This window comes from Vanessa atalanta, chromosome 18 (genome assembly GCF_905147765.1).
Source record: "Vanessa atalanta chromosome 18, ilVanAtal1.2, whole genome shotgun sequence".
In the NCBI taxonomy this organism is placed as follows: Eukaryota; Metazoa; Arthropoda; class Insecta; order Lepidoptera; family Nymphalidae; genus Vanessa; species Vanessa atalanta.
In genome coordinates, this window is record NC_061888.1 from 3,886,524 (window position 1) to 3,901,331 (window position 14,808).

Sequence of the window (14,808 nt, forward strand, 5' to 3'; positions counted from 1 at the left end):
TAACATGTAAATTTCTCTGTCAAGCATTTTATCAGTAGCAGTTTGGAATTCAGCTGTGTTCACTCCTGCGCCTCGAAGAGTAAGCTTAAACTCTCCGGTCATCTTGGTTTGCCTTCCCTCCAGATTATGGGAGTGAGGGATTAGAGAGTGCATCCGTGCAAATAGAAGAGAGAAGTTAAAACTTCTATAAATTATCCGGCAATATATTACGAATTGCTTAATTTTGGTAACATGATGTTAATCTTGTTCTTTGAAATAAACATATATAATTGTTGGCTGTGTGAAAGCCCGTCTGGGTACCACTCTTTTACCATATATTCTACCGCCAAACAGTAACGCTTGTAACGTATTGTTGTGTTCCGGTTTGAAGGTCGAGTGAGCCAGTGTAAATACAGGCACAAGGGACGTAACATGCATACATCCCAAGGTTGGTTGCGCATTGGCGATGAAAGGAATTGTTAGTGGTACTATAAAAAATAAGTCTTTGTGGTGACCACTTACCCATTTGGCCGTCCTACTACCTAAGATAAAATACAAATAAATAAATACTTTATGTATGTGTTAAACATGCTACGTATAGATTATTGTCTAATGTATTGAAGTGGCTGAATTACTGACCACACCATAAGCTGACAACTACCTCCTGAAATTTAAAGCATCATATGTACAAGGAGTTAAGATGGCACAATCGTCGAAACACTTTAAGACATCTTAATTTAAGACTGCGGATTCAAACTCGGCAAGCATCAGTTAAATTACATGGACATTATTTGTGTTTATTGTTCTCGTGTTCGGCGGCGAATGAAAAGCACCGTGACATAACCTTAGGAGGTGTTCGGTGTAAATAGGCCACAATTGTGTCAACGCACGTGGCGTGGTTGAATAATCTCCGAAACCATTTTAAAACACAATATAACTTAGACCTATAAATACCTTAGACCAGAAGCAGCACATTTATAGGTTGTTAAATTATTTCGTACATACGCACAAGTCAAGTCGATTGATTTAAGTCGTGTACCTTAATTGTATGACTGTAGATTTTTTGGGGGTAACATATAGTTGTGGTCTAGGGGTTATAAAGAAAAAACGAGTTGACAAAACCTTCACCATATATTTATTAATAAAGACAATCTAAAAGATCACGTAATAGTCATTGTCTTATAAAATTAGTTACCCTAATAAATTTATCAATATATATATAGTTTTATTTGATTACTTATTGTTTCAAGGATATGCGAAGTTTTGAAGAGTCGCCCAGAGCGGGAGAGGACAGGACTCCAGAATAATCGTTGTTCTTTACGAATCATCACATTTAATATAACAATGAATCTAAAATTTATACGTAATACATTTACACCTTTTAATGATTATCTATGTGTTTAATCTAAATGCTTACAACCATTAATGACCTAACGTGACTACGCGAAGAATTGTGCTAATCTAAAAAGGTGTCTACGATTTTTTTTATAGTATTTAAAGACTTTTGTAATTTACAGAACGTTCAAAATCACAACACAGAGTGTAATATCAAATTATCGTGCATTTGGCACGCGTCAGTTTATTACCTACTGTTAAATTACAAGTAAAGTACGTATGATGTTCGGTGTCGTATTACCACGTTCACGAATACTATGATTTAGGCCAGGCAAACATGTTCTATATAATAATTACTTCGATGAATTGTTAGGCTTTTTTATATAAATAATGAATACCACAATAGAAACTTTCGATCGAACTTATTTGTTTATAGAATACATAGTATCGTAAGATCGTGGTAATGCAACACGCGGAGTAGGGTCTCTTGCCGCCTACTTGTCTTACACACTTTATTCGATACAAAATTAGAAGAATATAATATCCACTTAGGCTTATAAAACATTTATACTATATATAATAACATTGTGTTGTCACAAATACATAAGTATATACACATTTATATAGTTTACTTTGGGTTATAGAGAATGGAATCAGTAAATAGTTAGCGAACAAAACGCAAAGGGGACATCACGATGTCGTCAAAACATACATATATTTGGCTTATTATAATTTCATTCAATAAAGTAATTCTGTTTTTACGCAGTCGTCTGCTACAGTATACATTGTGTTACATTTTCGTAGATTTATCATTCGTTAAATTGACGTGTAGTTAGTTATTGTTTGTAACTATGCCGTTGTACTATGAACATCGTAATATAAACGACACAATTTTAATCTATATTAACAGATCTTCTTAAATGATAATAACGTTATTCGTAAACAATGTTAGCCCGTCCTGTCTTTATAATTATAAATAAATTAACATATAAAATAATTTACTAGCAACGATTGAACTAATACTGATCCGCTTCACAGCGACTCTGATCTTGCAGAGTGGATTTAGTGGACCACAAATAAATGCAATTTCCAGTGCTTCGGTAACCTGATTAGATTTAAATAAAGAAAATAACAAAAAACAACAACAAAAGAAAATTGTAAGGCACTTCTATATTTAAATCGAAATGAGATTGTCCAATACTCGATCTTATAATTTAATACTTAGCAATTCTGCGTCTTCTATTCAAGCGGTTATTGTATTTGAATAAATGTACCGGCCGTATTTTGTACGAATTCTAAGACATGCTTCAGTTCGTGTTTGAAACACAGCGTAACAAAATATCCTTAATCGCTGCTCGTCAATTGTGTATAACGTAGCTACTATTGGCGTTGAGATATAAGTATAATTAACTACGAGTAGGTATGCTAGGACTTTGGCATTATCCCGCGCCTTTTATCTTTTAGCGGCATTTTTCAGGATTTTAATATTTTAGGAGAATTCAATCATATATTTGGTATATAGGGTATAACACCTACTCTGACTAGTGAAGATTTGGCACGTGGAATGGGTGAACGATTATGATATACCTACATAAAAACAAGAGAAGAGTCCATTTAGAATCAACGCTTAAAGAATTTTTCATATTTCAGTCTTAATAGCTAAGAGTATTGTTTAAAAAATATTTCTGGAGGGATTTGTCTTTAAAAAACCGTTATTTTAATGTTGTAGTTGTAGATAATTTACCGGTATCATTATTTGAAAAAATATTATCGACATTTACGTAATATGATTTACTTAGTTATGAAAATAATTACGGTTGAGTTACGTAATAGCGAGCCACGGTAAAAATAAAACCATTTCGATAACAGCTGCATGAACGATCAGATATTTAGCTCAAAAGAACAGATAGAATACTTTGATCTTAGCCAAAAGGCCGAAAAGCGATACATTAACCACCAAGACAATTGATTAGAAAACGTTAGTTTGATTCAAAAGCAATACCTAATATTCCTAAAACAAATTTAAGAAGTTATTATTTTAAATTTACCGTGACAAAATAGGTTTGTTTTATATATAAACTTTTACCTAATATGAAATGTAATATCTATTTAGTTTTCTACTACAAAATAGATGGCACATATTTTCAGCAGATTCGAAGCATTAATTTACTAAAACGTTATGTCCGTACGGGTTTTAGTTAAAGCCTTGCCTTAATCTAAATCAATCATCTATTTTAAACCGTACTCAATTTTATCTATAATTCGTAATTACTAAATGGCGTAGGTACTTAATAATTTTACTTGACATTATTTGGCATATCGTGAAAATTAATTATAGAATTAACAGTTTACCGTAAAAAATTCGTCTAGATTGTTAAGATTAAGAACACAACCAAATAATCACACGAGTTAGTGATGTACAAATACATAGAGTTTAATTTTCGTTATAACCTTATAAATATCTATCTAGAAAGATACCAAGACAACGAGCTTAAAATCTTCGTGTCATGTTTGGCAGAATTCCATTCAGGTACAGATGGAAGGAAAACGGCTACGTAGGTATACCTCCAGTGCTCAGTACAGAGCTGTTAATTTCTGGCTTTTCATATTTTATAGCATTAGAACATTCACTTAAACAATTGTTACTTCGATTGTACTTTTCTGCGTAAAACCGATGGCGTCAAACGCTCTGTATATATTAATCATACAATATTTAACATTAAACTAAGCGGGTTAAATTAATACATTAAACGAATTTAAATGTATTTAAATTATTAACATGTCTTTTACAAGGAATACTGCCGAAATAAATATATACTAAGAAACGAGACGAAGTATCGGAAGACGAAATGTGAATTATTAAACTTCACAACCGCAGAATACGTCGATAGAAATCGACTTTGGCAGCTGTTAATAGTTCCGATAACCGGCAGATCTATTATACTTGTTATATAATTGAGCAACATAGCTTATTGCCCGATTTGTACATTCCATTATAAATAATACACAGATGATTTAAAACAATAAATAGTACATATCACAACACGTAAGGTACACGTACATACATCTTTAAAATACATATATTACACATCCATTGAAAATAATTTACACTCGAAAATTAACTAATTACACATCGAGTATTAAATAATTAAGATACGATAGAACGATCAACAACAAATATCTAGTTAATAAAATTACCAACATAAAATATAGTACTTTGAGCATTTCGATAATATTTGTGTAAAAAAATATCATTACATTCATTTTTATTATTTACCTCCCGCATCTGTGAATGTTCATTGATCATAATATCACGACGAAAACAAGATTTTTAAAAGATTGTTTATACTTTAACGAGTAAAGTTATTTTGGCCAGTTAAATAGTCCATAGTATATTCGTAAGAATTATAACATTTTAGATATAGAAGACATTTTAAAACAAAGATCGAACATTCACAAATGCGGAATATACTGTCAATATTTTTCTAAAACTGCTTCGATATGTTACTAATTTACGGTACGGATAACGAATTGAATTCCGTTGTCTTAAATTATATCTAAAACTCACGCGTCAAAGTATGCTCCATATATTTATCTAGTATGACTAGAAAATAAAATTAAAAATACTACAAAATAACAACAAGATAGTGAGCAAACAAGCAAATGTAATAATGAGCTGAGCTCGCAATAAAACAAACAATTCAATATAAACGAGGTAGTGTAGTTACTACACGAGTTACGTTAATGTATCACACGTAGTTGTAATAAAATATAGATTATCTCGATAAAGCTGCCCGCGGAGCTGAATCGCAGCGTCGAAGAACTATTGAATTATTTACAACATCACACTTGCAAAGTCACATTGAGAAGTCTGTCATATAAAAACTTTACGAAGGCCCTACCTATCTACAATTATCAATTGTTATACAAAATATTTTATGAGCTCTCATGTAGCTTAGCTTATGAAAATTTTGAAATAGTCATTAATGTAACTTTGTTTATAATTTACGAAGAACTAATCTTCTCTAAATTCTAGTTACTACTCTGTTTTTGTTTGTTCTAAATCACTTCAATTTACTCTATTTCGTAACTATTATAAAAAGAAACATTTAGAGCTAGCCATTCATTTATATACATTCGGGCGTAGTGCGAGTGAGCGCGGGCGGTGGGTCGCACGCTTTAAGCGATTTATGCTGCAGCACTTGGCACTCGTGATTTGTTACGTGTTAAAGTGATTTAATATATTTTGACTACGATGATTAGTCGCATTGGGCATAGCACGACGAACGGGTGGAATGGGTGAATGAGTATTCAGTGAGCGAGAGTTTGGTATTCGCTAGTCGCTTGCGATTTATCGTCAGTTTTCTCGACCTTTTCATAAGGCTTTTCGAGTTTTGGCCTTTTCGGCTCGGCGTCGAGTGGCCGGTGCGACTTCATGTGCGCGCTACGACTTTTAACTTTGTTAAATACTCTGAAACATAATAGGGTACATATTAAGAATCGGCAACAAAAAATTAACATAAAAAAGCAAAAATGTAAGTCGACCTGCAAACAATGCACGTAAGCTAAGCGAAGCATCTCATTAGTGACGTAAATATCAAGTTTAAACACGCAACATCAATACCTTTCCAATTACATCTAAAAGTCGTAAACAAATTTTACGCATAACACTAATCTATTTTATGTATTGGTATAATAATATTCAATACTTTTCATTTATATTTACAACATTTGACATAGTATGGTCCCTGGGACAGTTATTATAAGTTTTAGTATTTGCCAAAATCATCTTTAACAGACTAAAGTAAACTTATTATTGGTTGTGTATAATATTAACATTTTGTAGCAATAACACTTTTGAACGAATCATTTAACGAAAAGTCACAGGAAACTTTCTATGTCGATTTGAGCCAATAACAATATTATTGATAGATTTTATTTTTGATAAAATTACTTTCCATGCAATAAACACCAGTAACACAATCTCTGTCGCTAACCCAGGAAATATCTACACATTAAATTTTAAAACATCCATCAATATTAAAAGTAGACAGCGCTATACAGCACAAACTTTCCTTAAACCGGTGTAAAAGTTAATTTATTATTTTTAACTTCAGATATTTTTAAAACATGCGGAATTCAAGCACACTTAAATAATGATACTTTCCACGCAATCTTATCAACACATGAATACATGATGTAAATCATTAATGTTTAATTATTTTGCATTTGCGAGTGTTTGCGATTGAGGCCGACATGGAAGCGATACTGTATTTTCCAGATCTTGAAACTTACTTCCCGCAAATCTTACACGGAAACTCCTCGCTATCGTAAGTGGTCGGTGGAGAGGCGCACAACGCTGAGCCGGGAGCTGAAACCTGCCCTAATGAACCCTGGATGAGGACAAGTCGAGCGGGTTAACATCAGTACTTATCACTATTCAGTGAACCTGAAGACAAAGTGTAGGCCAGTGTTCATGGCAGTGCTTACTTGCGGAATTTGACCGTCGTTCCAACTTCGCAAGTACAGCGTTTTGTAGTCTTTAGTTACCTTCTTCCAGAAGTAGTAGAACTGGATACATTGTTTCGAATCCTTTGTTCTTATCTAAAATAAAAAAAAAAACCGTAATATTGATAATCGTATTTCATTTACAACAAAAAAATATTTAGGAATATATTTAATGATATTTTACCAGTTGTGAAATCCTAAAGAAGTCTTTGTCATATTGACTTAGGCCGGCTAAAAATGCTTCGACTTCATCTGGAGTCCAGCGCGATTCATGTTGCGAAGGGGCAGCAGGACGGGACATAAGACGTAAAGTAGCGGCTCGGATATCCCCCCCACATTCGCCTAATGTTTGCAAGGCGTACTCTCTTGTGTGTCCACCCACAGGCATCGCAGCACACATTGCCAGTTCCATGAACATACGAACTAAGGGCAGAAATATTTTACATTAAAAAGACAAATTAAAAAGAAAAAAAATTAAAAGTCGTTCGGTTAAATTTTACCTTCGTTATCATCAAGGCCATCATTTATGCCAGGGTCCCATAAAAGCTGTTCCGGTACTCGATGAAGATCTATACGGTCATTGCATAGCTCAGGTATATCAGCTTGATGGTCTACTCCTATGTTTATCTGTGGTAATCGATGATCTTCCATATGGGACAACAGATTAGCATCTGCTTGAATTTCTATAAATTATTTTTGCAATTATATACAATGTTATATTTTTTAAATATATTATGTTAAAACTATAGTTGTACCAACCATTTATCAGTTCCATAAATAGGCCGCAGCCGTCTCTATCGGGTGGTAGAATTGGTTGAGGAGTGTAGTGATCAATTGAACGCCGCATTCGTGAACGATAAGGGCCAGCTGGTGAAGCACGTCTTTTACGTCTTTGAGGTGATGCAGGAACGCTGCTCGGACTAAGGAAAACTGCAGGTAGAGGATCTCTTCCTTCTACGCACACCTGAGAATTAAAACAATTACAAATTGAGTACAAAGAAACTAGTTAATTTTGCTAAGGCAGTCTCTATCTTTAAATATACCTGAAGCGTCGTGTTATCATGCCACTGGTGAAGAGGTGCTGTAATAGGAGCTGCGATTCGATGTTGTCGTCGGATTGATCGTTGATTTGAAAAATCACGTGGACTGCTCGACAACAGTGGATCTTCTGAATTCAGCATAATTCGCCGTGCTGTGGCTGATGGTTCAAGAGCATATGCATCTAGTGACCTACATTCTTCAGGCAATACTTCTTCCAGTGCTTCTTCCACCTGAGGACATGACTATAGTTAGATAAATTAAGATTAAGATTAAAAATTTACCAGATATAAGTAATAAATACCTCCTCTTGGCTTGACATCGTTGCAGTAAAAAAGGCAGCAGTTAATGGCGACGATGCACGTGGTACTGTGTGGGCAGGTGAGTGAGCATCATGGGACGCAGGCGGTGTTGGGTAAGCTAGACCGGGCGATGATTCTGGCTGTGTCGAGTAACTTCCACTTGGTGATGTTGCTGTGTAGGCTAAGCCAGGAGAATCTCCCGTAGTGTATGATAGTCCTGGTGAATTTTCAGTATATCCAATTCCGGGTGATGGTACCGGTGAACCACCGTGACAGGCTCCAAAATCAGCCAAAGATTCTGGAAGTGGTGAGTTAAGTACAGCAGCAAGGCGGCGACTGGACGGGAATGTAACTGGCGACCGTTCTCGTATCGATGCGGCTACAGTTGCATAGTCTTCTAATGACGCAAGTTCTTCTAATTGATCTGATGTAGTTGTAAATTGGAAAGTATCTTCATTCAGGGCGGGTGAAAAATATCCATCGTCAGAATTAAAGGACACCCCAAATAATTCTGGACGAAAAGTGAATTCTTGTTGTGGTGAACCTTGACCTGGGTCTGAAGATGAGCGCTTTACGACCTTTAAAAATAAAAATGAATGTAGTGGCGCAATATGATGAATACATACATTTTATTTATGAAAACTTACCTTAGAACTTCCCTTTTTTAACAATTCAATTAAAGTTGAGTCTCTTTGGTTGGCAGAAATGTTGCTAGTTATGGTGCCTGCTAGAGGTGCGCGCGGTGATACGAATTGCATCGATGAACCAACTATTGAGGATGATGATGATGAGTTTTTTATACTCGATAAAGGTGGTGGTGCTGGCGCTACGAAACCCGAACGAGAAGTAGCAATATCTGATGAACCTGAAAATATAATTTATGAATTACTTGATCTTCTTAAATTAATATTAAATTATATTAGTAAATGTATATAATACCTATACTTTGCGAAGTTGTTACGGTGGCCCCTCGCCGACTTATGATCTTTTCTTCTATCAGCGCTCTTACAGAAACAGAAGCTGTTTGTAATGGCGGCCCTGTTGACTCCTTTTTATCTAATTTCTTACTATCGGAATCCTGTTTAAAAAATGTAAACATTGTACATACAAGAATCTAAATTTTAAATTAGTGATGAGTTATTGATAAAGATAATATAATTATACCTTTTTAAAATATCCTCCATGTAATCTCATGTGACCATTTAAAGCGGGGATATTTTTAAATTTTCGATGGCACAAGTTACATTCTACCGGCTTGATGTCTGTTGCACGAGGCGGGCCACCGGACACGCCAGTTATACTTGTTGATCCGCTGCCAATTACACCACTCCCACATTTTGGACTACTCTGCTGCGTCTGCAAAATTCATGGCGACTTTATATAACTTCAAAAGACTTTCAAACCTATTACGTACTTTGTAATTTCAAGGTATAAACTTTCGATCTTGAGTAGCTCGTTAATATTCCAAGTTAATTAATGGATTTTGATAGACTCTGCGTAATCTCCGTTGGTTTAAAAGGGAAATGGTAATTATAGATCAATCCATTGCAGAACAGCTGGCAAAGTGAGAATAATTTCTGCAACAATTTGTTTTGTAAATTTGTTCAAAATTTAATCTTTGAAAAGTTTCTATATAATTTCAAAAAAATTGCCACAAAGAGCGAGCAGCGCAGTGCGGTAATTTATTTACGTAGAATTTTAATTAGTTGCGGAAATCCGTAGCACCGCAGCAGTGTCACCGGTCTTCGTTTCCTTTGCAGAAAACAACATAACAAAATATTCAACAATAGTATGAAGACTCACAACGAAAAATACATTTACTTAACTTTTAAGCAAAACTTTTATATTAGTGAATTTCATCTATCTGTAAACTTTTTAATTCCTAACTGTACCTTATATCGTTGAATATTATGTTTATTAAAATTTTATGACTAACTTCATGTTTTAATTGAGTATATCTTTGTGTCTATCTTAGACATAAATTAACAAAAATAATATTGGCGTTTATATAAATGGCTATCGCATTCTGTGTCTGTCACCTATACTAACTATATTATATATACACACAAGCAGACATAAAAATATACATATACATAACAACTATAACATTGTCTCTAATGTTATATTTTAAAATATAAAATTAATGTTCCTCATATTAAAATTCGAGCAGGAAGGAGGAGTCAGTTTATTTTTTTTTCTTTTGCGTCTCTAAGTATACAAGAACTGTAGGAAGTGGAAAATGTAAATGCGAAAGCTTTAGATAAGTAGGTGGTAATATATTTTAGCTTAGCAATCCTAATAGATGCCATTAAGGGTGCTCGTTAGGTTAGCAACAGTTAACCCGTTACTTATAACATTAAAGTTGCACAAACTAATTTAAATAAGCTTTTAGTTGCTATGCACTATTTATTGTTTTCATATTTTTGCAATATTTTAAATATAATTAGTTCGTTAAATCTATTCTACTATGCAATATTGCAATAAATAATTATATATAATTTGAATATCAAATATATTTAATTAAAAAAAAAAAAACTAGTTACATTATTTACAAACTAAATGTAGAAAAATATATGTAATAAAATAAATGTAATTTTAAACTAATATTTGTTCAAAGAGACTTAGTAACTGCTCGGTAATTTATTGAAGGTTTTTTTTTACGTGGCAACCCTACCAGCGCCATTAGGGCAGCTCGTTAGGTTAATGCGCGGGAGGTGAGAGCAGATGTTTGTTAGGTACTCGCTAGTAGCGTTTTTGCGATATATCATTCTTGTACGGTCTTATAACTGCATTTTTAAAATACTTACATTTTTGAAGTTTATTCTACTCGTTCTAAAATTGAATGTATTTTACATTACATTTACTTAGAGCGAAATAGCGACATATTTAAATTAACAACAGCGACGTATAAAAAATTATTCAATTATTTAAATTAACGGCATTAATCAGAAAAACCTATTTTTTATTACATGGATATATCAAATATATTAATTTACTTAGCAAGAAAATGTGCTTATATTTTTTCCATATTTACGCGAAACATCAAAAATAATACCTAATTAATAATATATCAGAAGCACATGACAACGTATGAATAAAATAAAACTTTTTCGTAATTCCTTAATTAAGTACGTACAATTTACATCAACAAGCACAAGAAAAAATACACTTATAAAATATATTTTAAAATTATTCTCACTTTAGACTTAGGAAGAGTTGGGGCTTGAAACAGTTGTGTTATCCAATTGTCCATTGCACTTAACACGAAAAAAAAAGAAATAACACGACAAATTAAAATGGCGCCAAATTCGGCGACGTCTGACGTTACGCGGTGCTTATCTCACGGTTCCCGAAATTAAAATGATAGCATAATGTATGGGAAAGATATCGAAGAGATGACCCCTACAGATGTTTTTGAACTCGCGAATTGTAAGATAAAGTGACCTGAGGGACAACAAAAGACTTTTTTTATGAAACTAATTTGCATATGCGCTTAAAGGTGCGGAATATTAATTTCATTGAACGCATCTTTTTGTAACATTGGTGAGATGAATATTATAAATCTAAATTTTCAAGTACCTTAACCAACTGTTTAATATATTATCTTGTTATTTAAGAAATTACGATTGATCGAATTCTAATTAAATAGTTATTGTATTTATTTTAAATTAAGAATAAAATGTATGTAGTAACAACATACTTACATCTCGATAAAAGTTTTATAAGGAATTAATTATTATATTTAGAGTATATTTTATTGAACAAACCACATCATCATGTAACTCTCATTAATAATAATTACACTGTCTTTATTTTTGTGATTTGAGTGATTAATTATTTTTTCGGTGAAAATAGAATTCCAAATAAAGAACTGTCTTATTTCACTTAATCTAATAATTAAAAATGTAAGTGTGGCATATTAAATACACTTTGACACTTGAATTACGGATAGAAATAACAAATAGGGGTTAAACTACAGCTAACAATGCGGGGAGACGTCCACGTGGCATCCAGAGGTCAGAGGTCAACCGTGTAGAAGGCCAAATTCTTAGGGAGTCAAATAAACACGCCCCTCTAATAAATTAACATTTTTAGTACCTGAGATATGAAAATGTAAATAAGATGTAATAAAAAATATATGTAGTTCGAACATGTCTAGAATATTTTAAAAATAAACGTCAGATGTTTTCACCAAGTTGAGAAAGAGTTTCTATGACGCGTTTGTTTTTGTACATACTTCTTAATAATGAGGATATTAGTAATTTAGTTAAAGTTAAAAATGGAATCTATAACATATTTCAATAATAATGTATTTATTTTACAATATGGGGAGACTTACGTAAATATTATATTGTTATAATTGCAGAGGCTGATCACATTTTCCTTCGTAAAATCATATCGACGTATAAAAAAGCAGACAACGTATTTTCATTACGTTATTGGGCTTTATCTCTCGTATTTTATTAAATCGTTTCGAGTTTTTATTTATAAAATTATATTAAATTTAATATATTTACATTTTAAAAATAGAATGTACATTTATGTCAAAAAGCAGACATTGTTTTTCAAAACTATATTATCTATTTAACATGATATGTCAAATGCACATAGCTTAATAAAAATAAATGTAAAAAATGAAGGTACATCAGATTTATTTCTATTATTTTAAAATGAAAAAAAAAAATGTCAGTGTGGGCCACGTCTTCCAAGAAGACGACAAGCTCGCGAAGTCCAGCGAAGATCTGCTGATGTTTAGTAAAAATATAAAATAACGCCACAATTTATAAAAATAAAATGTAAAAAAAGGCACGGGCAACTGTGAGTGAGTGGATGTTGTATATTAAAAATAAAAATAAAAAAAAATATATTTTATGTGTTATGAATAGTTTTTTTTAGTAACTTAAAGAATTAATTACTTAAAATACTTCATATTTTATATTATCTTCTTAACCCGAAAAACGTATATGATTATTATATAACATTTGCTCATCATCCATCACACTTAGCACCACTTGGCTTTCCTCCGAGGAGTCACGTAAGTAACGCGTCTTCAATTATGCATCGGGACGTTTACAGCGGAACGGATCTACGCCACCTGCGTCGTTGCCACCCTACATTATTAATGAAGAAATTAACTATTATCATTAACAAAGGAATGTGACGCTTAATCGTAACGATATAAGATCTGTTTCGTGTTTTGTATATAGGACACCAGAAAAGCAAATAATTCATGGGTGGCCATCAGGTTTTGGTGAGTGTTTTCCACCACAGCAATACAAAGTATTGTTGATTGGCAGTAAAATAACGTTAGAGTTGATATTTTGAATATACATACATTCCTATATATAATTAAATAATGTTTCCGGGCTAAAACTGACGAAGACTTCGATTGTCTACTTCTTTTATAACCAATAAATCTTATGTATAAAATAAACAAATAGGTCATTTAAAATAATTTCACATTATAAATTCAATTCTGCATAAATAATAAAAAAGGGCTGGGTTCCTACCTAGAATGTTTTATAAAGATCTCTAGGAGGAAGAATACTCAAGCACAAAGTTTATTTATATTAAAATGTTATCTTTTTTACTGAAATACAAATTTCAGTGACGTGAGATTTTTCTATATTTCCAATATGCCTTCGTTACATTTTCTCGTCATAGTCTGAAAGTGTTGTGCCAATGAAATATTCAAGCGCACGCTGACAGCGAGAAAGAATCGAATTTTGACGTTAAATAAGTTTCCATGATACGACTTTACGATATTTTCCTTTTTTTTTTGCAATACATGGTCATATACTTGTGATATATTTGTTGATAAATGACAAGGTAAAAAGTAAACTTAAAATAAAAGGACCGTGCAATCAAAGACGATCCAAAAATCACCATTTTAAATCGAGGAAGAGCCACAAAGTTAAATTCATTTAATACAATGTTTCTTTGATTCTCGTTCTGTCCCCTCAGAGACGCCGCCGGCAAGGGCAAAAAGAGATAAAGTTCAACGCGGACACTACAAATGAAATCGTGGCGCCTCAGGATGTGCGCGATCAAGAGTTGGCTTTGTTACTTTAGTATAATTGAATTTAGTTCAGATATTTTACTCAGTTTTTTCTGAAATCATGTATGAAATTAAAAGTTATTTAATCTTCAACGAGTTCGATTAAAATCTTTGAATATCAAGTTGCTCTATATTACCTATATTGTTCTATATTAATTATTAGTTTTAATTGCAGTTTTCTGCCAAAGAATTTAAAACGTTTTTTATAAAGAAATAACATTCCAAGTTTTAAAATAAGTTTGCTGCGGTTCCAGAAAAACTCACAAATTGGACTACTTTCCACCTTTCCGTGCCAGGAAACTTTACGATTTTAATACTGTCCATGAAATTTATGGCTCGTGCAAGGCGGAGAACTTTACAACCGCAAATAAATTCTAATATTTTCGATGTTACATCCATAAGACGGCGGCAAATACAATTTCCTGGCGCGAAGCAGAAATAGTACTAGCAATCCGTCTCAAGCTGTTCATTTAAATGTGCAGGTGAAATTGTAAATTGGGACCAATTTTTAACTTCAATTACCTTTTTTGTATCTGGAGTATTTATAACGTCGTCAAATTTGTTACTTTCATATTGTGTTTAATGAAT

The 14,808-nt window shown here is 32.8% G+C and overlaps 1 protein-coding gene and 1 pseudogene across 4 annotated transcripts in view; both read right to left on the reverse strand.

Moving 5' to 3' along the window:
* Positions 1-1,091: 1,091 nt before the first annotated feature.
* Positions 1,092-14,808, reverse strand: part of LOC125071082 (zinc finger protein 541) — a 243,853-nt gene continuing 230,136 nt past the window's right edge. For all 4 annotated transcript variants that reach the window (XM_047681174.1, XM_047681173.1, XM_047681171.1 and 1 more), the window contains 11 exons: positions 9,327-9,518; positions 9,102-9,240; positions 8,810-9,027; positions 8,165-8,740; positions 7,866-8,093; positions 7,582-7,786; positions 7,323-7,505; positions 7,007-7,245; positions 6,805-6,918; positions 6,610-6,707; positions 1,092-5,785 (listed from right to left, as the gene is read on the reverse strand). In XM_047681174.1, the coding sequence (XP_047537130.1) occupies positions 5,626-5,785; positions 6,610-6,707; positions 6,805-6,918; positions 7,007-7,245; positions 7,323-7,505; positions 7,582-7,786; positions 7,866-8,093; positions 8,165-8,740; positions 8,810-9,027; positions 9,102-9,240; positions 9,327-9,518 (2,352 nt within the window). In that variant the 3' untranslated portion in view covers positions 1,092-5,625. The remainder of the gene's footprint in view (positions 5,786-6,609; positions 6,708-6,804; positions 6,919-7,006; positions 7,246-7,322; positions 7,506-7,581; positions 7,787-7,865; positions 8,094-8,164; positions 8,741-8,809; positions 9,028-9,101; positions 9,241-9,326; positions 9,519-14,808) is intronic.
* LOC125071212 lies at positions 3,087-3,260 on the reverse strand (annotated as a pseudogene).